The sequence below is a fragment of the Musca domestica genome, unplaced genomic scaffold (genome assembly GCF_030504385.1).
Source record: "Musca domestica strain aabys unplaced genomic scaffold, Musca_domestica.polishedcontigs.V.1.1 200, whole genome shotgun sequence".
Taxonomy (NCBI): domain Eukaryota; kingdom Metazoa; phylum Arthropoda; class Insecta; order Diptera; family Muscidae; genus Musca; species Musca domestica.
The window spans coordinates 142,619-170,413 of NW_026712251.1; the positions used below are offsets into that span (position 1 = coordinate 142,619).

At 35.0% G+C, this 27,795-nt stretch overlaps 1 protein-coding gene across 3 annotated transcripts in view; it reads right to left on the reverse strand.

The window, feature by feature from the left end:
* Positions 1 to 250: 250 nt before the first annotated feature.
* The window catches only part of LOC101897029 (sex peptide receptor), a 396,118-nt gene continuing 368,573 nt past the window's right edge, over positions 251 to 27,795 (reverse strand). For all 3 annotated transcript variants that reach the window (XM_059122553.1, XM_059122554.1, XM_059122555.1), the window contains exons 6-7: positions 21,997 to 22,058; positions 251 to 971 (exon numbers count right to left, since the gene is read on the reverse strand). In XM_059122553.1, coding sequence (XP_058978536.1) covers positions 251 to 971; positions 21,997 to 22,058 — 783 coding nt within the window. The remainder of the gene's footprint in view (positions 972 to 21,996; positions 22,059 to 27,795) is intronic.

Genomic DNA, 27,795 nt, shown 5'->3' on the forward strand with positions numbered 1-27,795 from the left:
CATCAATGCTGCCCACACTGCTGCGACTAACAGCATACGATACACTTCCGCCACTGGTGGTAATTGTTGTATTTCCGCTGCGACCACTTAAACTGGTGCTGGCATATTTGCCAGCGCCATGACCTACACCACTACCACCCCCACCATTACCCCCCGCACCCACTGCAATTTCCGTAATACTGCTACAGTAGCTGGAATGCCGTCTCCGTCGTTGCCAACTTTTGCGAAACGGCATTAACAGAAACCTTTACTAGATGACCGTTTCATTGGTATTGGTGCAGGTGCGTGGTCCATTGACAATGGAGTAGCGCGAATGCGGCTCCACCATACGCCCCAGGAAAATCTCCTTGAATGTTTCACGAAATTGCCTCGACATGCCGCAATAAATGCCAAAATTAATCGGATAGCTTACAACCAAAAAGAAATTGGTGAAAGTAATAAAAATATTGGCTATCTCATAGTCCAGAAAATTATTTGTCAGCGACGAAACAATGTGCATGGCTGTGACCACAGCTATGGGTATTTCGACGATTAGGAACACAGTGACGACGACAATTAACATTAAGGTGGTACAGTTGCTTTCGCGCAGTTTCTTACACTCCTTTTTGCGATTTTCACTTATCAGCAATTTTCTTCGTTCCTGGGCCTTGCGCATTGCCCGAAACAGTAATATGTTGAGAGTGACTAGTATTATACAGGGCAACAAATGGACGAACAGCACCCGAAAGAGAAAGAAGAACGTATAATAGAGATCTTCACCCACAAACTCTTGCACCCAGCGGGCATTGTCGACGTGACACACCTCCACCATTTGGCCGTTCCATTCAATTGTCAGCGCCTGATAGCTGCGATCAAATATTCGCGTACTTTGATGTAGAAAGGCAGCTAATGTTATGTAAATGGTGCAGCGCTTCACGCGCGGCATTGTACACCATGTCCGGGCCATGGGAGCGTGACACACATAAATGTATCTGAAATGAGAGGAAGGAAACAAACGGGCAATTAATAAACTGCGGAAAATGAATTTATACTAATTTAAATAAACAAATAGAAGTAGCATAAAGTTCGTCGATCCAGTAAAAATACTGATCTGGAGCATTTCATAAAAAAATAATTAAAAATTATTTTTATAATTAAACAAAAAAAAAAAAAAAAAAAAAAAAAACACAATTATAGTAACATTTTAAAACCATCTCCATATCTCAATTCCAGGTACAAAGAGAGAACTCAATTTCAAATTTGAGCATTCCAGCCCCATTCCTTTCGCCTAATGCCAAATTTAATACCGTTTATCCGTACAATTATAGTACACATTTCCGAAATCACCACCATATCCTAACAACAGGCACAAACAGTGACATACACAAAAAATTTCAGGATTTCAGCACTATTCCTCCACCGAATGCCAACATTTAGTTCCAATTTGTACTTTTCGTATAATTGTAGTACACATTTTCAAAATCACATTCATGCCTCAATTCGGGATACAAACTGAGACCTTAATATCACATTTGAGGATTTTAGTCCTATCCCTTTGCTCAATACAACATTTAGTACGATTTACTACTTTTCGTACAAATATAAGACGTATCTTCAAACCTGTAATCCAAATATTAAATTTCAGAATTTTATCTCTATCCCTTCACCCAGTAACAAATTTAGTACCCATAGTACTTTCTAAACAATTATAGTACACTTTTCCAAAAATATAACCATAACCTAACCACAGACACTAACAGTGACATCCATATCAAATTTGAGGATACCAGTTGTACTATTTAGTACTTTTCGTACAAATATTGGCCGTATTTTCATACCACCGTCTTATACACAAAACTTTTTTTCTCTGTCCCTTCGCCCAATACCAAATTGGGTACTTCTTAGTACTTTTCGTACAATTATTGTACACATTATTGAAACCACTTCCAAGTGTCCATTCTACACATTAATGGCGAACTTAATATAAAGTTTCAAATTTCAATCGCTATCTGTTCACCCAATACAAAATTATACCTAAAAATAGTTCTATTTAGTACTTTTCGTGCACTTGTAGTACATTTCTCAAATATATAAAACTTAGTTTCGAACCTTGATTCGCATAGTAAAATTTTTGGCTCTATTCATTCATGTAATATCAAATTGTACCATTTTAGAAGTTTGGTACCACTTTAGACATTTTCAAATCTTAATGATGGAATTTCCAAAAACTCTTTGGTACACCTATAACACTTAATTTCAGAATTCTTTTTCATTCCATTGGTCCAATACAAAGTATTACATTTTCAGTACTTTTCGTACCATTTTAGTATGAATTTCCAAAAATCCCCAAAAAACCCTGCAAGCGTGTGTCAGTCATTCATTTCACTACTCTTTGTGGGGGGAGGTACTAGATGGCGTGGGCCCATATCCATCATCTTCATAGCAGATGTTGCGAAATTTGAAGATAATCGTTTTTTATGATTGTTTTGGTTATTCAAAATTTTAATCCCTTTGTGAGGGAGGTACAAGTCCGATATATTCCATATTCACGCCAGATCTTACGTTGAAAGAAATATTGGAGTGTGCCGAGTTTGAAAAGAATCAGATGTTAATTTCGCGTTTTATGAGCTTCATGGTCATTCGAAATGTTGATCAGTTGTGGAAAAGGTGCCAGAGATGGTGGTCTTATCTGTCCGTTCTGCATGCCAGCTCTTGTGTTGGTAAAAAATATTGAATTATAATTATTCCAAATTTTGACCCTTTGAGGGGGAAGTACTAGATGGAGTGGGCCGATATTGTTGCATTTTCGCACCTGACCTAGCACTGATACAAATATTGGAACAACATTAGATGATCCTTTCTCCTTCTATGAAGTAAAATTTTTACTTTAAAAATGTTCACGTTTTGTGGGGGAGGTACCGGAAGTATGGACTGATATTGGCCACCTCCGTACTCCATCTAAGTTTGATAGTAATATTAAGTTGTACCAAGTTTGGACCACATCGGATAATATCTTCAAGAGTTATCGTGCCCTTTAGGTAGTCAGATAGACGGACGGTGAACTACAAATGTCCTAAAAACGGATTTAGTCCAAAGAGACCCAGGGTCTAAAACCATTATTTCGATGAGGCACGTTTTGGTCATAAGAAATGATATATACTCTGTTGCCATATGACTGACAGTATAAAATCTACTTTTAAATGCCTCCAAAATTCTTAGAATATAAATAAATAAAATAATTTTAATTGGCTTTAAAATTGTTAAAAAAAAGACTCTAAAATTTCAAAAAAGAAATCCAATTTAAACGCCTTTAAAATTCTTAGAAAATTTCTAAAATTAATAAAAAAAAACACTTTTAAATGCCTCTACAATTCTTAGAAAACCTCTAAATTTCTTTAAAAAATACACCTTTAAATGCATCTAAAATTTCTAGAAAATCTCTAAAATTCTTAAAAAAATGCCCTTAAATTCTTAGAAAACCTCTAAAATTCTTAAACAATCCGCGTTTGAATGCCTCTAAAATTCCTAGAAAATATCTAAAATTCTTAAAAAAAAACACGTTTGAATGCCTTTAAAATTCCAAAAAAAATATCTAAAATTCTTAAAAAATCCACGTTTGAATGCCTCTAAAATTCTTAAAAACCCACTTTTGAATGCCTCTAAAATTCTTAAAAACCCACTTTTGAATGCCTCTAAAATTCCTAGAAAATCTCTAAAATTCTTCCAAAAAAAATGCCCTTAAATTCCTAGAAAAATCCACGTTTAAATGCCTCTAAAATTCTAAAATTCTTAGAAAATCTCTAAAATTCTTTAAAAAAAAATCCACGTTGAATGCCCCTAAAATTCCAAGAAAATATCTAAAATTCTTAAAAAATTCACGTTTGAATGGCTCTAAAATTCTTAAAAATTCACTTTTGAATGCCTCTAAAATTCCTAGAAAATCTCAAAAATTTTTAAAATAATCCACGTTTGAATTCCTAGAAAATCTGTAAGATTCATAAAAAATCCCCATTTGAATGCTTCTAAAATACATAGAAAATCTCTGAAATTCTAAAAAAATCCACGTTTGAATGTCACTAAAATTCTAAGAAAATCTCTAAAATTCTTTAAAATTCACCTTTAAATGCCTCTAAAATTCTTTAAAAATGTCTAAAATTCTTAAAAAAAATTCTCTGAACAGACTCCATAAATCTTTAAAAATCCTCCCTAGTTTATTAAACTCTACTGACTAAGGTCCAGTAAAATGTGCCGAGTATTCAAAATATAAATTAACCAAATACAGATAATACTTCCTAGGGCACACGCACACATACATATATGTGCCATGGCCTATTAACGAATGGACAGGAACACGTAGACCTTTTAACAGTGCCCATGCCCTCTGAAGCATTTACATCCATGTATTCCCTCAGGTTGCTGTTTTTCTGCTGAGTAGTCCAGTTTTTGGTGTACGTGTTGAAATCATTGATTCAGGCCAGCGGGCCTGTAACGATGAAGTTAATATGATTATGAAAATCTAACGGGGGTGGGGGAGGTATAAAAAAAAGTAAGGAACATAAAAGCTACTTGCTACCGCTTCTACTGGTGATGGTAATGTATTGAAACAGCTCGAGTTGACCTAATTTATTTCGATTTCGTAGTCGATGGGCGAACGATGCATATTGAAATTGGCCTCTTATAATGCTATTATTGATATTGAATAAGAAATCAAAATCAATTTGCCACCGAACAGGAACACAAACGCACGACATGATGGCCAGAATATATGTATGTGTGAGTGCGTGGTTTTATCTTAAGTAGTGTTTGTGCGTGTGGTCTCCGAAAAGGTCTTCAAAGTTGCCACAAATGATTATGGAAATAATAAGATTTTTTTTGTGTCCATCTTTTATTCTGCTCCACTTCTAGGACCTCACTTATAAGTTAATAAAGAATGACAATTTTTATTTTGAGTGAGAAATCATCATTTAAGATTTTCTTTTATACATTTTTTGGCAACAAATAACGGAAGAGACATGTCACGTATTGTTTTTTTTTTCTTTTTTTTTTTTTTTGCCGTGACAAGAGTTTCCCTTGAATACGGAACAAAGAGAACATTTTTTGTTTGTCAACGATGTAATGGAAATGTTTGCTAAAAGCAATAATATATTACGTGTCAGGGAAATGAGAGTGCCCATAATTTGATATCAACTTTAAGTGGGTTTTTGTTAGGCATGACTGTGCCCACACTAAGTGTGAAAACAATTTGCCGTTGGTCGGGTTTAAAAGCTTTTAGGTTATAACTGGCTACATGTTCAAAATATCTCTTAAAAATGTTTTACTTTCTTCATTTCGATTTTTTATAGAGAATATCTGAAATCGGATATTATCTTTACAGGGGACATGAAAATGCGGACTACTTTTTTTGGAATTGAGGCACACAGAAAGAACTTTAACTATCAAATTTTGGCAACATTTTAAGAAAATTTAGTTTAAACCAGTATAGAAAGCCTTAAAGTCGGGCGGGGCCGACTTTATGATACCCTACACCACTTTGCTAATTTAGTAGAGCTCCCCATAACAATTAAAAGTTTTTATGGGAGAATTCAATCATACACGCTATGATTATAATAATATTTCAAAGTTCAAAGGACTAAATATGCCGAAGCATTTGTATCTTTTAAATTCGGACTTGTATTGCCCATTTGGTGAAAAATTAATATGAAGTCGGATAAATATATATATGGGAGCTATATCCAAATCTGAACCGATTTCGATAAAATTTTGCTAAGAAATTTTTTAGCTGTATTTGATATATTTTCCTGAATATCGTTGTTACGGAGTGCATATTACGGCTGTGGGTAACAAATATAACAAATCGGATGAACAATATATATGGGAGCTATAGCTATATCTGAACCGATCTTCACCAAATTTGACATACTAGCTTCTAGACTCAATTCGGTCGTAAGTGCCAAATTTCATCCTATTTGGGCAAATATTAGACGGTTGGTGCACAATAAAAGATAAATCGGACGAAGTTATATGTAGGAGCTATATCCAAATCTGAACCGATCTTGATAAAATTTGGCAAATGTATTTCCGGGCTGTATTTGATTTATTTCCCCAAATATTGTTGTCACAGAGTGCATATAACGACTGCGGAGTACAAAAATAACAAATCGGATGAACAGTATATATGGGAGCTGAACCGATCTTCCCCAAATTTGACATACTAGCTTCTAGACTAAATTCGGTTCTAAGTACCAAATTCCATCCCATTTGGTCAAATATTAGACGTTTGGTGCACAATATAAGGAAAATCGGACGAAGTTATATATGGGAGCTATATCCAAATCTGAGCCGATCTCGATAAAATTTGGCAAATGTATTTCTGGGCTGTATTTGATATATTTCCCCAAATATTGTCGTTACAGAGTGCATATTACGGCTGCGGAGGACAAAAATAAGAAATCGGATGAACAATATATATGGGAGCTATAGCTATATCTGAACCGATTTCGATCAAATTTGGCATACTCATATTCAGGCCTAATTTGGTTGTATATGCAAAATTCCATACTAATCGAAGACATATATGGGAGCTATATTTAAATTTTGACCGATTATCTCCAATTTCAATAGGGTTCGTCCTTGGGCCAAACAAACAATTTGTACAAAATTTTATCTGGATAGGGCAATAATTGCGAACTGTACTGTGTTTACAAAAATACATGGACAGACGGACGGACGGACATGCATAAATCGACTCAGAATGTGATTCTATGCAGATTATCAAAAGGAACTATGGGTCTATCTCGTTCCTGTTTGCCTGTTACAAACAAATGCACAAAGACATAATACCCTGACTACCTTGTTGTGTAGGGTATAAAACCTACAAAATCGGAAAGTATCGAGATTGGCATCGATTTTGAATTTTTCATGCTGTAAGTTGACTTACTCAATGAGAACTCTGAATACCAATTAATAACCAGTTTCGTTAACAAATTTCGTCGAAATTCTCAAAGTACCTGATATCGGGCGGTGCCGTTCTATAGGAGTTGATGTAGTAAGGCCTGAATTTTTAAAATTAAATAAATAACAAGTTAAGTTATGTATACCCTAAGTCTATACATATCTATTCAGAAGTCTGCTATAAATATTGTGACGTGTCAGGGTTGGACTACATCGACTACTCCATCCACTTTATATGAGATATGTGTATGTGCACAACTTGTTTAGTTTGATAAAATTTTTTGTCAAAAATCATGCATCTTACTAAATTTTCAGATTTTCAAGATTCTATATATTATTCAAAATTTTCAACTTTTTTTTCATAACATCAAGTTAAAAAGAATCAGTCGGTTTTGCTTATAGCTGCATACACTCAGCTCATAATATTACAACGTTCCCGATTTGGACTATGTCGATTCAATTTAAAATTTTGATAATATTTGGAAAATCTTGAAATATGCGTGAGGTACCAGATATAAAAAATAGAAAAAAGAGGCATACATATTCGAACGATATATCCCATCTTCACACCAAATTTTGGGTTAGAAAAATATTGGGATATTGAAGAGAAGCAGAAGCTTATTTCGCATTTTATTAATTACTAGCTGAACCCGGTGCGCGTCGCTACCCCTTTTGATTCTATATGCATTCAAAATTTTATTTACTTTATTTACTTAATTAAAAAAAATATTGCACTACTTTAATATGTTAATAAACAAAGTCATTAAAAAAGCAGTGCATACACGAAGGATTTGTCCTTTGGATTCATTTATTTCATAGCAAGTACCAAGCGTGCAGAAAACTGTAATTTTTGAAGTTGAATGAATATTGCAATTAGTGAATTCGATGTAGCAACATAATTCCCCGTAATAAGCGTATTTCAAATAAATTGTTGTGTTGTTTTTTAGTGTTAGCCTAAGGCGTTGTGGGTAAATGGTTCTTATTAAAATCATATCCCAATCTGATCCGATTTAAATATAATTTTAAAAAATTTTTTTTTACACCAAATTCCGCCACAACTTTCATATTTCATTGAAATTGGTGCCTCAAATATGTGAAATCGGCGGAATATATATAGATATGAGAGCTATATCCAAATCTTAAGTAATTTCCAATAATTTATCACATTTATTATTATAACCGAATTCCGCCACACATTCTGAATTTCATTGGAATCGGTCATATATATCGTGTTTGGTGCATAAAATACATGAGATCGGTCGAAAATATATATGAGAGCTATATCCAAATCTGAACCGATTTTAATATAATTTGGCTAATTTATTTCTAATCAAAATCCCGTCACACATTCCAAATTTCATTGGAATCGAACATACATATCGTGTTTGGTGCATCAAATAAACGAAATCGGTTGAAGATATATATGGGAGCTATATCCAAATCTGAACCGATTTCAATATAATTTGACAAATGTATATTCGTTTTAATTTCCGCTACACATTCCAAATTTCATTGAAATTAGAGATACATAGCGTGTTTGGTGCATCAAATGCTTGAAATCGGTCGAAAATATATATGGGAGCTATATCCAAATCTGAAACGATTTTAATATAATTTGACAAATTTATTTTTGCTCCCAATTTTGTTACTTATTTTAAATTTCATTGAAATTGGACATACATATCGTGTTTGGTCCACCAAATACATGAAATCGGCCGAATATGTAAATGGGAGCTATATCCAAATCTGAACCGATTTCAATATAATTTGAAAAATGTATTTTCGGTTCAAATCCCGTTAAACATTCCAAATTTCATTGGAATCGAACATTCATATCGTGTTTGAGGCATCAAATGAACGAAATCGGTCGAAAATATATATGGAAGCTATATCATTGGGAAATCAATTTTTTAGAAAAAACCCATCACACGTTTCAAATTTCATTGAAATTTGGGATACATGGGAGCTATATCCAAATGGGAGCTATATCCAAATCTTAACTAATTTCCAATTAATTTATCACATTTATTATTATAACCAAATTCCACCACACATTCTGAATTTCATTGGAATCGGTCATATATATCGTGTTTGGTGCATAATATGTATGAAATCGGCCGAAATATATATGTTAGCTATATCCAAACCTCAACTGATTTCAATATAATTTGGCAATTTTTGCTGGTGCCAGATTTTATCTCTCTCGCTTTGGGTGCATCAAATATGTGAAATCGACTGAGTATATATTTGGGAGCTATAATCACATCTGAGCGTATTTGAATATAATTTGTAAAATTTATTTTTGTACCAAATTTAGCCACTCATGCCGAATTTCGTTGGAATCGGAAATACGTATCGTGTTTTGTGCATCAAATATGTGCAATCGGCGGAAAATGTATATGGGAGCTATATCCAAATCTGAACCGACTTCAATTTAATTTTACAAATTCATTTTGGCTCCCAATTCCGTTACTTATTTTAAATTTCATTACAATTGGAAATACGTCGTGTTTGGTCCACCAAATACATGAAATCGGCCGAAAATGTATATGGGAGCTATATCCAAATCTGAACCGACTTCAATATAATTTGGGAAATCAATTTTTTAGATAAAATCTATCACACGTTTCAAATTTCATTGAAATTGGGGATACATAGCGTGTTTGGTGCATCAAATGCTTAAAATCGGCCGAAAATATATATGGGAGCTATATCCAAATCTGAACCGATTTTAATATAATTTGACAAATTTATATTTGTTTTAATTTCCGCTACACATTCCAAATTTCATTGAAATTAGAAATACATAGCGTGTTTGGTGCATCAAATACATGAAATCGGTCGAAAATATATATGGGAGCTATATCCAAATCTGAACCGATTTCAATTTAATTTTACAAATTCATTTTGGCTCCCACTTCCGTTACTTATTTTAAATTTCATTACAATTGGAAATACATGTCGTGTTTGGTCCACCAAATACATGAAATCGGCCGAAAATGTATATGGGAGCTATATCCAAATCTGAACCGATTTCAATATAATTTGGGAAATCAATTTTTTAGATAAAATCTACCACACGTTTCAAATTTCATTGAAATTGGGGATACATAGCGTGTTTGGTGCATCAAATGCTTGAAATCGGCCGAAAATATATATGGGAGCTATATCCAAATCTGAACCGATTTCAATATAATTTGACACATTTATTTTCGGATTAAATCCCGTCACACATTCCAAATTTCATTGGAATCGAACATTCATATTGTGTTTGAGGCATCAAATGAACGAAATCGGTCGAAAATATATATGGGAGCTATATCCAAATCTGAACCGATTACAATATAATTTGGCAAACTTATTTTGTTCCAAATTCCGTTACGTATTCCAAATTTGGAGACTGTATCTTCAACCAATCAATAGATATGTGCATATAAAATCTAAATTTTTGGGAGGTACCTCCGATTCTGATGCTATATCTCCAGTTCCAAGTGGAAATTCAAAAATGTATATAGCCTATGTTACTTTCAGGCGATGTTGCAGTATATATGGAAATTTTCAGGAAAATCTATTCAGCGGTTTTCGAGTCCATAAATTACAAACAAACAAACAAACATACAAACATTTTCCTCTTTTATAGATATAGATTCAAAATTTTGTCCCGTTGTGCAGAGGTATAAAAAGAAGTGGACCGATATATCCCATCTTCACACCAGATTTTATGTTTAATAATAATTAAAAGAGCTGGCCGTGCCGAATTTTGAGTACCCTTTACCATTCGGAAATTTCAAAAAAAAAAAAAAAATAAATAAAATAAATAAATAAATAAATCCATTAAAATTCTGTTAAAATCTTAATATACTGAATGTAGATATTATATTAGGGTATATACGACGACATGGACCTGCATAGGGAAATTTTGTGATATGCCATTACAACATTCAAATGCGAAACTTGAAAAAATTCGGTGAATAATATACCTAAAATCATCAAAATTCCGAATAGAGAGAGGTACCGGGGGCTATACGAAGACGTGGACCTGTACAAACAATTTTCTGTCTTAGGATGTAGTGTCCATTACGAACTTCAAATACCAAATTTGAAACAATTTCGTCGGATAATGTCGCTAAATTCATCAAAATACCGAATATCGGTAGCTGCCGTTTTATAGGGGGGACATGCACGGACAATTTTCTGTTATAGGCTGTAGTATCCATTAAGAACTTCAAATAACAAATTTTAGGGGGTCTAGAATGTATGTATCGAGGTGTCACAAACGGAATGACAAATATAATATACACTCCATACTATGGTGTAGGGTATAAAAATATTGGGACGTGTGAAATTTAAAGTAAATCGGACTCCTATTTCATATTTTATAAAAGTTTTGATTAATTATAATTTTGACCTTTTGTGGGGGAGGTACTTGATGGAGTGAACCGATATTGTCCGAACCGATATTTAAATAACGTGAACAAAATTGAATGAAAATACAAACTTTGATTTGTATGCCCTCCACCATATATAGTATGGAGGGTATATTAAGTTCGTCATTCCGTTGTCTGCAGGCAGGTCAAGTTCGAAGATGGGTTATACCGGTCCACGATATCTTATAGCCCCCATACAACGGTACCTATATAAGCCCCATATATCAGTATCTCCCTATATTCGGTTTTCAATGATTTTAGCGACATTATACACCGGAATTGTTTAAAATTTGGAATTTGAAGTTCGGAATTCGGATATTACAGCCTATGACAGAAGATTGTCTCTGCAGGTCCACGTCTCCTATAGCCCCCCAGAAAACGGTACCTCCCGATATTCGGTATTTTGATGATTTTAGCGACATTATTCGCCGGACTTGTTGGTATTTGAAGTTCGTAATGCATACTACAGCCTGTGACAGAAGATTGTCTATGTTGGTCTAATTCTTCGTATAGCCCCGATATAACGGTACCTCCCTATATTCCGTATGTTGACGATTTTAACTACATTATTCACCGGATTATTTTTATACCCTACACCACAAGGTGGTCAGGGTATTACATCTTTGTGCATTTGTTTGTAACAGGCAAAAGAAAACGAGATAGACCCATAGTTCCTTTTGATGATCTGCATAGAATCACATTCTGAGTCGATTTATGCATGTTCGCCCGTCCGCCGTCCGTCCGCCAGTCCATATATTTTTGTAAATAAAGTACAGTTCGCATTTATTGCCCTATCCAGATGAGATTTTGCACAGATCATTTGTTTGGCCCAAGGACGAACCCTACTGAAAATCGGTCAAAAATTTAGATATAGCTCCCATATATATCTTCGTCCGATTTGCCTTTTATTGTGCAAAAACTTGTAATATCAGTCCGAATAGTATGGAATTTAGCACATACAATCAAATTAGGCCTGAAAATAAGTATTTGATCGAAATCGGTTCAGATATAGCTATAGCTCCCATATATATTTTTCATCCGATTTGTTATTTTTGTCCTCCGCAGCCGTAACAACAATATTTGGGGAAATATATCAAATGCAGCTCAGAAATACCTTTACTAAATTTTATTGAGATCGGTTCAGATTTGGATATAGCTCCCATATATAACTTCGTCCGATTTACCTTTTATTGTGCAAACGTCTAATATTTGTCCAAATGGGATGGAATTTGGCACCTACGACCGAATTGAAAGTAGAAGCTAGTATTCAAATTTGGCGAAGATCGGTTCAGATATAGCTATAGCTCCCATATATACTGTTCATCCGATTTGTTATATTTGTTACCCACAGCCGTAATATAAACTCCGTGAGTACGATATTCAGGGAAATATATCAAATACAGCTCAGAAATATATTTGCCAAATTTTATCGAGATCGTTTCCGATTTGGATATAGCTCCCATATATATTTGTATCCGATTTCAAATTAATTGTGCACCAAATGGGCAATACAAGTCCGAATTTAAAAGATACAAATGCTTCGGCATATTACGCCCTTTGAACTTTAAATTATAATTATAATCATAGCGTGTATGATTGAATTCTCCCATAAAAACTTTTAATTGTTATGCGCAGCTCTACTAAATTAGCAAAGTGGTGTAGGGTATCATAAAGTCGGCCACGCCCGACTTTAAGACTTTCTTTACTGGTTTTCAATTTGAGGTTTACTTCTTCGTACAATTAACGGTTATATTCGGTATTTTTGAGATTTTAGCAGAATTTTTAGCGGATGTTATGCTGTTAAAAATTTCCAAATTCGCACCAAATGGTGGAGGGTATTCAAGCTTATTTACTTGTATAAACAAGCTTTTTGTACTCTTTGTCTCAATCCACTCAATTGCCACTAAGTATAACCCAGCAGGAGGCGGAAAACGTGTCGTCAGAATATATCTCCCTTTACAAAGGGAATTAATATTTTCCCCTTTTGATGCCCCAGGAGCCACTTCTTATGAATTCCATCTTTAAACTGATTTTTTTGATATTTTATTTGCATGCTCCTATTTATTCATTAAATTATCCTATTTTCTCTGAACAGAACAAACAGAACACAGATTGAGTTATAAACAAAGGACATTAAATAAATAATGGCCTTAGGTGTCGGCAATATAAACGAGATTTTCATTTGTATCAATTGTGTGTTGTCTGTGAAAAGTTTTTCGACAAAGTGTCGGTCCTAATTTATTAATCGATTGCCATTATGATTGACATTGCAATAAATCACCATTTCATGTCCAATGATTAGGTTATGGCTTTTACGTGGTGGTCATTTGCCACACGCAAAACTCAATTTTGATGGGTGATTATCTGGTCGATTGCTCGTGCCGACCGAAAAAAAAGAGGCGCGGTGTGTTGGGGGAAAAATTGGTGGCTAAAAGTCTTAAACATTAATTAAAATGTTTTAATAGCCGAACAAAAGATAATCTTTGCACAAAGTGAGGAGGCGGGGGTAAAAGCTGCCAATAATTACTGCAAAGCCCCAAAAGAATACACTGTGCAACACAAAAAAACAATTACAAGAATATTCCAGCAGATTATGAATGTAGAGCTAACAAGTAAGTTCGGCCGGGCCAAACTTTTAATACCCTCCACCTTAGGGTAAAAGAAACATTAGAAGAAATGTGGCAAAAACCATTAAAATCCCGATTATCGGGAGGTACCGTTATATGGGGGCTACACCAAAACGTGCACCTATAATTACAATGTTTCGCCACACGAACTAGGATCCATTATGACCCACAAATACCAATTTTTAGACAAATCAGTGAAAAAAAAGTGGCAAAAACCATCAAAATACTGAATATCGAAAGATACCGTTATATGGAGGCTATACCAAAGCGTGGACCTATACATACAATGTTTCGGCGCACGAATTAGGACCCATTATGACCTACAAATACCAATTTTCAGACAAATCTGTGAAAAAATGTGGTAAAAATCATCCAAATACAGAATATCGGGAAGTACCGTTATATGAGGACTATACCAAAGCGTGGACCTATACATACAATGTTGCGCCACACGAACTAGGACCCATTGTGACCTACAAATACCAATTTTCAGACAAATCCGTGGAAAAATGTGGCAAAAATCATCAAATTACCGAACATCGGGACGTGCCGTTATATGGGGGCTATACCAAAACGTGGACCTATACATACAATGCTTCGGCGCACGAATTAGGACCCATTATGACCTACAAATACCAATTTTCAGACAAATCTGTGAAAAAATGTGGCATATACCATCAAAATACCGAATATCGGGAGGTACCGTTATATGGGGACTATACCAGAACGTGGACCGATATATCTCATTTTCAATACCAACCATCCTAGACACAATACAAATTATTCTGCTAAATTTTGACGCTCTACGTCAAATAATGTGGGATGTATCGTGATTTCAACAGATAGACAGACGGACAGACAGACGGACGGACAGACGGACAGACGGACAGACGGACAGACAGACAGACAGACGGACATCGTTAAATCGACTTAGAATTTTATGCTGATTATGACTATATATACTTTATGGGGTCTACGACGAATATTTAAGGATGTTACAAACGGAATGACAAAGTTATTATATCCTCCTTCCCAAGGTGGAGGGTATAAAAAGGGCCAAAATGAAAGGGGTCTAATGGGACGCTTGAGGATTGAAGTTAAATTTTCGACCAAGATAACCCTGGATTTTTTTGTCTTCAATATTAACGGAGACACTATATGCCTAAAATCAACGGATTCCAAGGAATATTAATCCGAAAATTTCATAAAGTGTTGAAGAGGGGGGAAGCTTCTCCTTCTGTATAGGATACTTAGCGATGTTAAATATAACAAGTAAAAAAAAAACATTAAGTTCGGCCGGGCCAAACCATTTGGTACAATGTTGACAATTTCCAAAAAAATAAAATAAAATCCGTTAAAAATTCTGTTAAATCTTAAAAAAACCGAATGCTTATACGACGACGTGGACCTGCATAGGCAATCTTTGTCATACTGTAATAACATATTGAAATGCGAAACTTGAAGAAAAATCTGTTTATAATGTAGCTAAAATCATCAAAATACCGAATATGGGGGGTACCGTTATATGGGGGATATACGAAGACGTGGACCTGCACAGACAATTTTCTGGCATGGGCTGAAGTATCCATTACGAACTTCACATGCGAAATTTGAAACAATCCCGGTAAATAATGTCGCTAAAATCATCAAAATACCGAATAATGGGGAGGGGGAATGGTTTTATGGAGGCTATATGAAGACGTGGACCTACATGGCCCATTTTCTGTTTTATGCTGCAGTATCTATTACGAACTTCAAATACCAAATTTGAAACAATTCCGGTGAATAATGTCGGTAAAATCATCAAAATACCTAATATCGGGGGGTACGGTATATGGGGGCTATATGATAACTTGGACCTACATGGCCCATTTACGAACTTAACCTGCCTACTGGCAAAATATACATGTGTGCAAAATTTTAGCCTTCTGTCTCAATTTGTTAGAAAGATAGCGTGATTACAACAGACAGAAAGACAGACAGACGAATTAAATCGTCTTAGAATTTTACGCTGATCAAGAATATATATAGTTTGTTGGGTCTGACATGAGTATATCGAGGAGATACAAACAGAATCACAAAATTAATATACCCTCCATAGAGGTGGTGGAGGGTATAAAAAACCGGTACACGGGTCTACTTTCATTATCTGCTGGATTTTTCCTGCAATTATTTTCTGTGTTGCACAGTGTTATTATCAACCGGCATTAATCCTTTAAAGGATACCAAAAGGAGTTTTTGCAGGAAGAGAAATAGAGAGGCGCATTGAAGGAGCATCTAAAGGTATGCTAACAGGAGTTCGTATTCATAGCCTTGCTTTGCTCAACGACGTCTTCTTTGCAGTCTCTGTAAAAGTGTTAGGAGAGTTTAAGATGACGAATCCAAAGATTATCCTCCTGAATGAACATCTATATTTTCCTACACTTGTGCACTCCCTTTCGTGTTCAAGCCAACCTTTGCTCTCAATCTAATTCAATCTTGTACTTCATTCAATATTTAAAACCACATTTGACCGGCACTCTAAAATAATGCACTTTTAACCAAAAAAAAAAAAAAAAAAAAAACAACAACAACAACAAAACATCGAACAATGGCAAATCCCCTTGATGATAACTTAATTTTACTGCAGTCATGGCGGGCAAAAAAGGCATGGTTCACTTTACAAACGGATATCGAACATTATTGTTTTGCTTTATTTTTGTCGATGTTATTGTTTGAAAATCCTTAGAAAAACTTTGCACTTATGCTTTGAAGCATAGAAACGGACATAACGCCTCGCTTCAATATTTGCTACAATGGAGCGTTTCTTCCGTTTGCCCTTCTTTTAGTAACTTTTTGCTGCATCACTAACTTTTTAGGTTTACCTTGCAGACCACACACACAAACAAAAATGAACACTTTACTTCTTGAATTTCATCTTGAACATTGAGTGTGGTTTCCTTTCTTTTTTCCAATTTTCTATATTTTTTCAGGATATGCACTTTTCGATGAATGGAAAAGTTAACACGAAATTTCCATTGCTGTGGGGGTATTACAGCATTCCGGTTTTCTTTTTCTATTTGGATTGAAATACATTCTGAGTCTAAATAGAATTTTTGGTGGTGAAAGTGCCAAAAGGCATTGAGTTTGTATGTGTGGTGTACACATATCGGTTTTTATAAGGGAGATTATATTGCAGGAATATCCTTAATTAAATTGATCTTATTTAGGTATATCCCATATAAAGCAAAATCCGCTGGGAATTAGCAACAATAAGAGATTAGCCTAAATAATTCAAATTTTGAATTTATGATATAGAAATAACACATGATCAAAAAGGGACGTCCATGCTGCATGTTACGAAGGTCTGGCAGACCACACCATAGTTACGTGTACACCAAAAAAAAAAAAAACAGAAAAACATTTCCATAAAATATTGTAAAATCGGTTCGGTACTAAAATATAAAATATATTTTTGTGCATTTGTATGTAACATGGAGAAGGAAACGAAATCGACCCATAGTTACGTTTGAGGATCTACATAGAATCACTTTCTGAGTCGATTTATGCGTGTCAGTCCGTCCGTCTGTCCATGTATTTTTTGTGTACAAAATGCAGGACGCATTTATTATTTTTGAAAACGATTCTTGTTTGGTCCAAGAACGAACACTATTTTTATACCCTCCACCATACTATGGAGGGTATATTAATTTTGTCATTCCGTTTGTAACTCCTCGAAATAATCATGTCAGAACCACCGAAGTATATATATATATATACATATATATATATATTCTTGATCAGCGTAAAAATCTAAGACGATTTAGCCATTTCTGTCTGTCTGTCTGTCCGTCTGTCTGTCTGTTGTAATCACGCTATCTTTCAAATAAATTGAGATAGAAGGCTAAAATTTTACACACATGTATATTTTGCCAGTAAATGAGCCATGTAGGTCCAAAATATCATATAGCCCCCATATAACGGTACCCCCCGATATTCGGTTTTTTTTAATGATTTTAGCGACATTATTCAAGGGAATTGTTTCAAATTTGGCATTTGAGGTTCGTAATGGATACTACAGCCTAAGACAGAAAATTATCTGTTCAGGTTCACGTCTTTATATAGCCCCCATATAACGGTACCCCCGATAATCGGTATTTTGATGATTTTAGCGACATTATTTAACGGAATTGTTCCAAATTTGGTATTTGAATAGATACTGGTCTACGTCTTCGTATAGCCCCCATATAACGAACCGCCCGATATTCGATATTTTGATGATTTTAGCGACATTATTTACCGGCATTGTTTTAAATTTCGCATGTGAAGTTCGAAATGGATACTTCAGCCCATGCCAGAAACTTGTCTGTGCAGGTCCACGTCTTCATATAGCCCCCATATAACGGTACCCCCTATATTTGGTATTTTGATGATTTTAGCTACATAATAAACAGATTTTTCTTCAAGTTTCGCATTTAAATATTGTAATAACTTATTGCCTATGCAGGTCAACGTCGTCGTATAGGCATTCGGTATGTTGTTAACGCATTTAATTTTTTTTTTTTTGGAAATAGCCAAATTTGAGCCAAATGGTGTAGGGTATTAAAAGTTCGGCCCGGCTTTTTATACCCTACACCACATAGTGGTAAGGGTATTATGTCTTTGTGCATTTGTTTGTAACATGGAGAAGGAAACGAGATAGACCCATAGTTACTTTTGAGAACCTTCATAGAATCACTTTCTGAGTCGATTTATGCATGTCCGTCCGTCTGTCCGTCCGTCCGTCCGTCTGTCCATGTATTCTTGTGAACAAAATGCAGGTCGCATTTATTATCCGATTGAGATGAAATTTTCCAAACAATCTTTTTTTGGCCCAAGGACGAACCCTATTGAAATTGGTGAGAATCGGATCAAATTTAGATATAGCTCCCATATATATCTTCATCCGATTTCGGGTTAAATGTGCACCAAATGTTCACTATCAGTCCAAATTACCAGCATTTTGGCACACCCAACCGAGTTCGGCCTAGAAGCAAGTATATCAAATTTGGAGATCTTTAAGTCCCTAACATTCCTACTTTGCACTCCACAACCGTGATATTTGGTACCAGGTATTAGATGGAGCACAGAAATAGCTGTTTTAAATTTTATAGAAATCGGTTCAGATTTGGATATAGCTCTCATATATATCTTCATCCGATTTCGGGTTAATTGACCACCAAATGGCCAATATCAGCCCAAATGGCCCGAATTTTGGCACATATGACCGAGATTAGCCTTAAAGCAAATACAACAAATTTGGAGAAAATCGGTTCTGAAACAGCTATAGCTCCCATATATATGTTTTATCCGATTTGGTGCTTAAGCCTCTCACATTCGTAATATGCACTCCACAAGAATGATATTTGGTACCAGATATAAGATACAGCCCAGAAATAGCTGTTTGTAATTTTATCGAAATCGGTTCAGATTTGGATATAGCTCCCATATATAACTTCATCCGATTTCGGATTAATTGTGCACCAAATGGCCGATATAAGTCCAAATGGACTGAATTTTAGTACATCGGACCAAATTCAACTTAGAAGCAAGTATATCAAATTTAGTGAAAATCGGTTCAGATATAGATATAGCAACCATATATATGTTTCATCCGATTTAGTGTTTTAGTCCCATACATTCGTAATATTCACTCCACAACCGTGATATTTGGTACCAGGTATTAGATGGAGCATAGGAACAGCTGTTTTAAATTTTATCGAAATCGGTTCAGATTTGGATATAGCTCCCATATATATCTTCATCCGATTTCGGGTTAAATGTGCACTAAATGGTCAATATCAGCCCAAATCACCTGAATTTTCGTACATAAGACCGAATTCAGTCTAGAAGCTAATACGTAAAATTTGTAGAAACCCGGTTCAGAGATAGCTATAGAATTAGATAGAATTAGATAGATTTTGATTTTCTACCAAATATCTCATAGAGCTCTGAAATGCCCTGTATAAACCTTTTTACGAGAGCTCTACTAAATATGCATAGTGGTGTAGGGTATCATATAGTCGGCCCCGCCCGACTTTTGAGCTTTCCTTACTGGTTTACTTGTTTAAATATGGTTAAAAACTCCCTTTAAATGTCCGAGGAAAAATTGATCGAAAAAAATAAAACGACATTAAGTTCGGCCGAGAAGAAGAAAACATTTTATGCAAAAGCATCTGGATTCAAACGTGTTCCACTTTAAACTACTACATTATGAAGCACAAAATCCAAATTTCACACAAATCTATTAGAAACTGTGACTTAAATCATCAAAATATATCTACATCATTCGACGTAGAGCGCCAAAATTTAGCAGAGCAATTTGTATTGTGTCTAGGATGGTTGGTATTGAAAATGAGATATATCGGTCCACGTTTTGGTATAGTCCCCATATAACTGTATCTTCCGATATTCGGTATTTTGATGATTAATGCCACATTTTTTCACGGATTTGTCTGAAAATTGGTATTTGTATGTCCTAACGGGTCCCAGTTCGTGTGGCGAGACATTGCATGTATAAGTCCACGCTTTGGTATAGCCCCCATATAAAGGTTTCTCCCGATATTCGGGTTTTTGATTATTTTTGCCACATTTTTTCACGGATTTCTCTGAAAATTGGTAGTTGTTGATCACAATGGGTTCCAGCTCCGGTGGCGAAACATTGCATGTATGGGGCCACGATTTGGTATAGCCACCATATAACGGTACCTCCCGATATTCGGTATTTTGATGATTTTTGACACATTTTTTCACGAATTTCTCTAAAATTTTGTAGTTGTATGTCATAATGGGTCTCAGTTCGTGTGGCGAATCATTGTAATTATAGGTCCACGTTTTGGTATAGTCCTTATATAACGGTTCCTCCCGATATTCGGTATTTTGATGATTTTTGCCACTTTTTTTCACGGATTTGTCTGAAAATTGGTATTTGTTGTTCATTATGGGTTCTAGCTCTTTTGGCGAAACATTGCCTGCATAGGTCCACGATGTGGTATAGCCCACATATAACGGTACCTCCCGGTATTCGACATTTTAATGGTTTTTGCCACATTTCTTCGCTGATTTGTCTAGAAATTGGTATTTGTTCGTCTTAATGGGTTCTAGCTTTTTTGGCGAAACACTGTTTGTATTGATCCACGTTTTTGAATAGCCCCATATATCCGTGTTTCCCAATATTCGGTATTTTGATGATTTTTGTCACATTTTCCCATGAATATGTCTAAAAATTTGTATATGTGGGTCATAATGGGCTCTAATATTTCCTTAACCCTAAGATGGAGGGTATTAAAAGTTTGGACCGGCCGAACTTAATGTTTTTTTACTTGTTTTTTTTATCAATATTTCCTAGGACGTTTTTCGAGTTGACGCCCGACAGTAACATACAGTTTCGTTTTAGGCAGAATGTGTTAAGGGAAGAAATATTCTGCACAGAAGTTCACTATGAATCTCAGAATAAATCATATATCTAGGTACAATAAGTTTTATGAGAACTACATTCATAATATGCTGGATTTTTCTATAATTATGAATTTAAAATACCATATTTAAAAATAATCACCCAAAAAACTTTTATTTACCATAGAGTAAAGTCGAAACTAATGAGTTGCGAGTAGATTTTATTTTAATTATAATAGTCTGCAATTGTTCGATAGTGCTCGACCCCATGCAAGTTTATTATCATCGTGTTCTTTTGCCAAAAGCACAAAATAATTTCATATTTTAAGATCCTTTGTAAATAATTTTCCAGCTGGATTTTGTTTTTAAACTTTGGTTGCCCTTGGCAATGACTGACATTTGGCGGTGCTTGTACTTTAATAATCTGCACATTTATTTTTCTTTTTGCTTGACCTTGCAGTTTATGTTTTGTACTATTTTTTGAAGAACGACAACAAGGAGAATCACCTCCTTTTTTAAAAACACCCCAGGTGGACAGAATTACACATTTATTGTCCTTACATGGTGATGATGATGATGATGATGAAAAGTTTACCTACCTTTGTACGGCCAAAGCCAATGTCAGCCAAATGGAAGCTGTGTGACACATTGCTGGCATTATCTGAAAGATAAAGAGAAAAAAACAATTTCAGAATGAAAGGAAACCAAAACAAATGCAAGAAAAAGAAAATCTTAACAAATGTGTATAATGGTCATTGCTTTTGTTTTCTTAAAGAATGGCAACTACAAGTTACTGTTTTCGAGAAAACAAAAGACCTGGCATAACAAGAAGAGAAGAGAATGTGCAGATGCAAATTTCTTGCATATTTTATGCAACAATTGCAGGAGGGTTTTAATTATTTAAAGAAACAAAAGATAAGGGTTTCAGTTTGTGTTGCACAACATAAACACTTCTGAATACATTTTTAACAAGAAAATACATTTGTTTACATAGTAAATGTTATTATGCAATTGTAGTTTTTTTTTTCAACTGCTATTTATTTATCGCAATTTAATTTAAATGATAAACAAAACAAGTTACAGATGTATACCTTAAGCCGATATTCGAATACTTAAATATATTTTGATTTCTGTTATGATTATTTAAATTGTTGACCCTCTATTGAATAGGTTCCGAAGGACTGGACCAATATTGTCCTTTTCGTATCGGACCTAAATAAATATTATATGAATGTTGAGACGTGCCAGAATTGGACTATACTTCCTTCAGTTTATATGAAATATGTCATAATTTTTAGAAAATGTAACCAGATATAGTCTACCGAAGTATTCCAATTTTATACCCTCTACCATAGTATGGAGGGTATATTAAGTCTGTCATTCCGTTTGTAACACCTCAAAATATACATTTTAGACCCCACAAAGTATATATATATTAATAAAATAAAATTCTATGTCGATTTACCAATGTCTGTCCGTTGTCCGTCTGTCCGTCTATCCGTCTGTCCTTCTGTGGAAATCACTCTAGCTTCTGAACGAAATGAAGTAAGTTGGAAAAAATTTACTCAAATGTGTATTATGTCTGCAGGACTTTTAGTATTGAAACTGGGCCATGTAGGTCCACGACTTCGTATAGCCCCCATATAACGGTACCTCACGATATGCGGTATTTTAATGATTTAAGCGACATTTTTTACCGGAATTGCTTCAAAATTGGTATTTAAAGTTCGTAATAGACACTACGGCTTAGGGCAGAAAATGGGTCATATAGGTCCACGTCTTCGTATAGCCCCCATATAACGCAACCCCCTAAATTCGATATTTTGATGCTTTTAGAGACATTATTCACCGGAATTGTTTCAAATTTGGCATTTGAGGTTCATAACAGGTACTACAGCACAAAACAGAAAATGTGCTGTGTACGTCCACGTCTTCATATAGCCCCCATATAACGGTACCTCACTATATTCGGTATTTTGAGGATTTTAGCGAAATTAATTACCGGAATTGTTTCAAATTTGGCATTTGAGGTTTGTAATAGATACTACAGCATAAAACAGAAAATAGACTATATAGGTCCACGTCTTCATATATCCCCAATATAATGGCACCATCCGGTATTCGGTATTTCGATTATTTAACCGACTTTATTTATCGGAATTGTTTCAAATTTGGTATTTGAAGTTCGTAATTGATATTTCAGCCTATGACAGGAAATTGTCTGCGCAGGTCTAGGTCTTCGTATAGCCCCCATATAACGGTATCCCCCGATACTCGGCATTTTGATGATTTTACCGATAATTTTCACCGGAACTATTTCAAATTTGGTATTTGAATTTCGTAATGAATACTACAGCCTATGACAGAAAATTGTTTGTGCAGGTCGGCATCTTCAAATAGCCCCCATATAACGCATCCCCCGATATTCGGTATTTTGATGATTTTAGCGTCATTATTTAACGGAATCATTCCAAATTTGACATTTGACAATATACGGTATTTTGATGATTTTAGCATATTTTAGTATATTGTAATAGCTTGTGACAAAAGTTGTCTATGCAGGTCCACGTCGTCGTATAGACCCTAATATATGGCTACATGCGGTATTTTTAAGATTTTAACAGAATTTTTAACGGATTTTATTTTTTTGAAAATTTCCAAATTTGTACCAAATGGGGGAGGCCATTCAAATTTCGGCCCGGCCGAACTTACAGCTTATTTACTTGTCATACTTCATCTAATATAGAAAAAAAATATAAAAAAAGTAAGCAAAGGCTAAAGTCGTGCGGCGCCGACCATGTGAAACCCTACAACACCACAATATGTTAGAAGCCTCCTTATGTCCAGATCCATTTTGGAAGATTTCGCTTCTGAAATTATGTCATGAAGCACTGCGCAGATATTATCATTAGCATTTTGACCAGGGACATTTGCTCAATATTTACGCACTCTTTCGTGCTGTTAGTTGTTGTGGTCCATTTTACCGCTCAATATAATCCAATGGTCATCCAAAATGGTAGAATTATTCCCTGTCCTTAACTCTCTTCTCAGGCTCAATTGTGTAATCGGGAAATCTTTTGAAATATTTTTATGCGATTTTGTAGATTTTATACATTTATGCCAAGTGGGCATTATGAATTGACAAAATTTGTAGAAATCGGTCCAGCCATTCTTCAGATATAAGCATTCTAGCGAACATCCCCTTCCTTTGTATATATACATTGTATATATTTCGCTATATATATATCCTATATATTTACTATCGGGATCTACGTAATGGTTCGCCGGGATTTAAAATGTTCGCAGTTTAATGTAAATTTTAACTTTTATTTAACACAAATGTTATGATATATTTCACCCACTATATATTACCCGATGACCATTAAAATTGGAAGGCTTCGACCCAGCCCTAAGCTCTAGCCCCATAAAATCAGGACATTTTTTAGTTTTTGGTCAATTTCAACCCTAAAAGCAATAGTCTTCTATTCTGGCCCTAGAACCACCTCCATTCTAAATTTCGTGAAGATCGGGCTATAATTGCGACCTGTTGAGTAATTACAAAAATAACATGGACAGACGAACACACGGACGGACGGATATACATGGTTAGATCGAGTCAGCTCGGCGAGATAGGAAGATCCATAAATACTTTCCTATGTGGGAAACCAAGATTTCGAGGTGTTACATCATTTTTGGGCCAATCAAAGTTATAATACCGCCAACAAATAGTATTGTAGGGCATAACTATCAGTCGGTTTTACCGACAGATTTATACCCTCAGCCAATATTCGATTATACAAATATATTTTGACTCCTGTTGTGATTATTAAAAGTGTTAACACTCTATGGAGTAGATTCCCAAGGAATGGGCCAATATTGTCGATTTCGTATCGGACATAAATAAATATGATATAAATATAGCGACTTGCCAGGTGGACTATATTGGTAATTTACCATCACTTATTATGAGATATTTGATATTTTTTAAATGTACGTGATGTACCAGATATAGTCGACCAAACTATACTATTTTCATATTTCATCTAATACCGATAAAAATATTGGCATGGGAAAAATTACAAGAATATCGAACATTTATATCCAATTTTCTGCGAAATTATAAATTCAATATTCATCTCAGGTTTCTGGTTGAGGGAAATATTTAGATATAGCAAGTTGTAAAGAATCGCTGATTTGTTTCGCAAGTTATGACAGATAAATGAAATGAAAATTGTCACCCTTTGTGGGTGAGGTACCAGAAAGGGGTTCGCAGATATATATATCATCGTCAATAGTGTGTGTACGTGTGAAATTTGAAAAGAGTTGGATGCTTATTAAGCTTTCTTTGAGCGTTTTGTTCTTTAAAAATGTTGAACCCTATGGGGGAGAGGTAGGAGAAGAAATGGTCCTATCTCTACCATCATTATTACAGACATTATGTTGATGGAAATATTGAGATGTACCAAGTCTGAATGGAATCGGATTTCTCGTTTTATGAGCTTCATGGATATTAAAACTTTTGACCCTTTGTGACGGAGGTACCAGAAAGAGTGGACTGATATATTCTATCTTCACACCAGACCATGATGGAGTCAATCGGCCTTCAACATGATGCCCCTTGTTTGGGACATCAAGTACGTCCGATATTATCCCTTTTCGAACCTTACCTAGCACTGATGCAAATATTAGGATTTGAAAAGTTGGAGCAAAATCGTTGGAGTTGGAGCAAATAATAAAAATATTATGACCTGTGTGATTTGGAGACCATCGTCCTTCAAAATGTTGACATTGAGGGGGAGGTACTTGAGGGAGTTTACCGATATTGTCCATTTTCGCACCTGATCTATCACTGATGTTAATATAAAGATTTGAAAATTTAGAGCAAAATCAGATTCTCCTTTCAGTGATTTTTTATACCCTACACCACATAGTGGTAAGGGTATTATGTCTTTGTGCATTTGTTTGTAACATGGAGAAGGAAGCGAGATAGACCCATAGTTACTTTTAAGGATATCCATAGAATCACTTTCTGAGTTGATTTATGCATGTCAGTCCGAAAATTATGGAATTTTGCACATACAACCAAATTAGGCATTAAAAAAAGTATGCCAAATTTGATCGAATCGGTTCAGATATAGCTATAGCTCCCATATATATTGTTCATCCGATTTGTTATTTTTGTCTTCCGCAGCCGTAATATGTACTTTGTAACAACAAAATTTGGGGAAATATATCAAATACAGCTCAGAAATAAATTTGCTAAATTTTATCGAGATCGGTTCCGATTTGGATATATATCCCATATACAACTTTGTCCGATTTACCTTTTATTGTGCACCAAACGTCTAATATTTGCCCAAATGGGATGAAATTTGGCACTTACGACCGAATTGAATCTAGAAGCTAGTATGCCAAATTTGGTGAAGATCGGTTCAGATATAGCTATAGCTCCCATATATATTGTTCATCCGATTTGTTATTTTTGTCTTCCGCAGCCGTAATGTTCACTCTGTAACAACAATATTTGGGGAAATATATCAAATGCAGCTCAGAAATATCTTTGCCAAATTTTATCGAGATCGGTTCAGATTCGGATAGAGCTCCCATATATATCTTTATCCGACTTCAAATTAATTGTGCACCAAATGGTCAATACAATTCCGAATTTAAAAGATACAAATGCTTCGGCATATTTAGTCCTTTGAACTTTAAATTATAATTATAATCATAGCTTGTATGATTGAATTTTCCAAAAAAAAACTTTTAATTGTTATGTGGAGCTCTACTTAATTAGCAAAGCATCGAAGGGTATCATAAAATCGGCTCCGCCCGACTTTAAGACTTTCTTTACTGTTTTTGTTTTGAAAATTTCGACCTTTTTTGTGGGGGATGTATCAAAAGGAGGGGACCAATATTGCCCATATCTGAAATCGATCTAAGTTTGATAATAATATTACGATATACGAAGTTAGGACCAAATCGGATACTCCCTTCGAGAATTATAGTGCGCACAAGCCAGACGGAGGGACGGTCATCGCTAGGTCGTCTCCAAATTTCCTGAAATGGATTTGGTCCAAAGAGGCCAAGGGTCTTAAAACGTTATTTAGATAAGGCACGTTTTGGCAGTATCAAATGATATATACCCTCTCTAGCCATATGACTGAGGGTATAAAGAGTTCCATTTATAAATGACTAAAAAATAGAGTTTAACTACAGAAGACCTTGGAAGCATTTTAGCTGCCTTTGAATCAGTAATAATAAAAGTTCGTAATTGTTCATATCGGCTAGTAAAATGTCATGGTCCCCCGTTTAGTCGTATTGCCAGATTGTTATCAGGTACTCACTAACGTAACTACTCCGTATATACATCAGATTTAATGTAAATGTTTAAATAATAT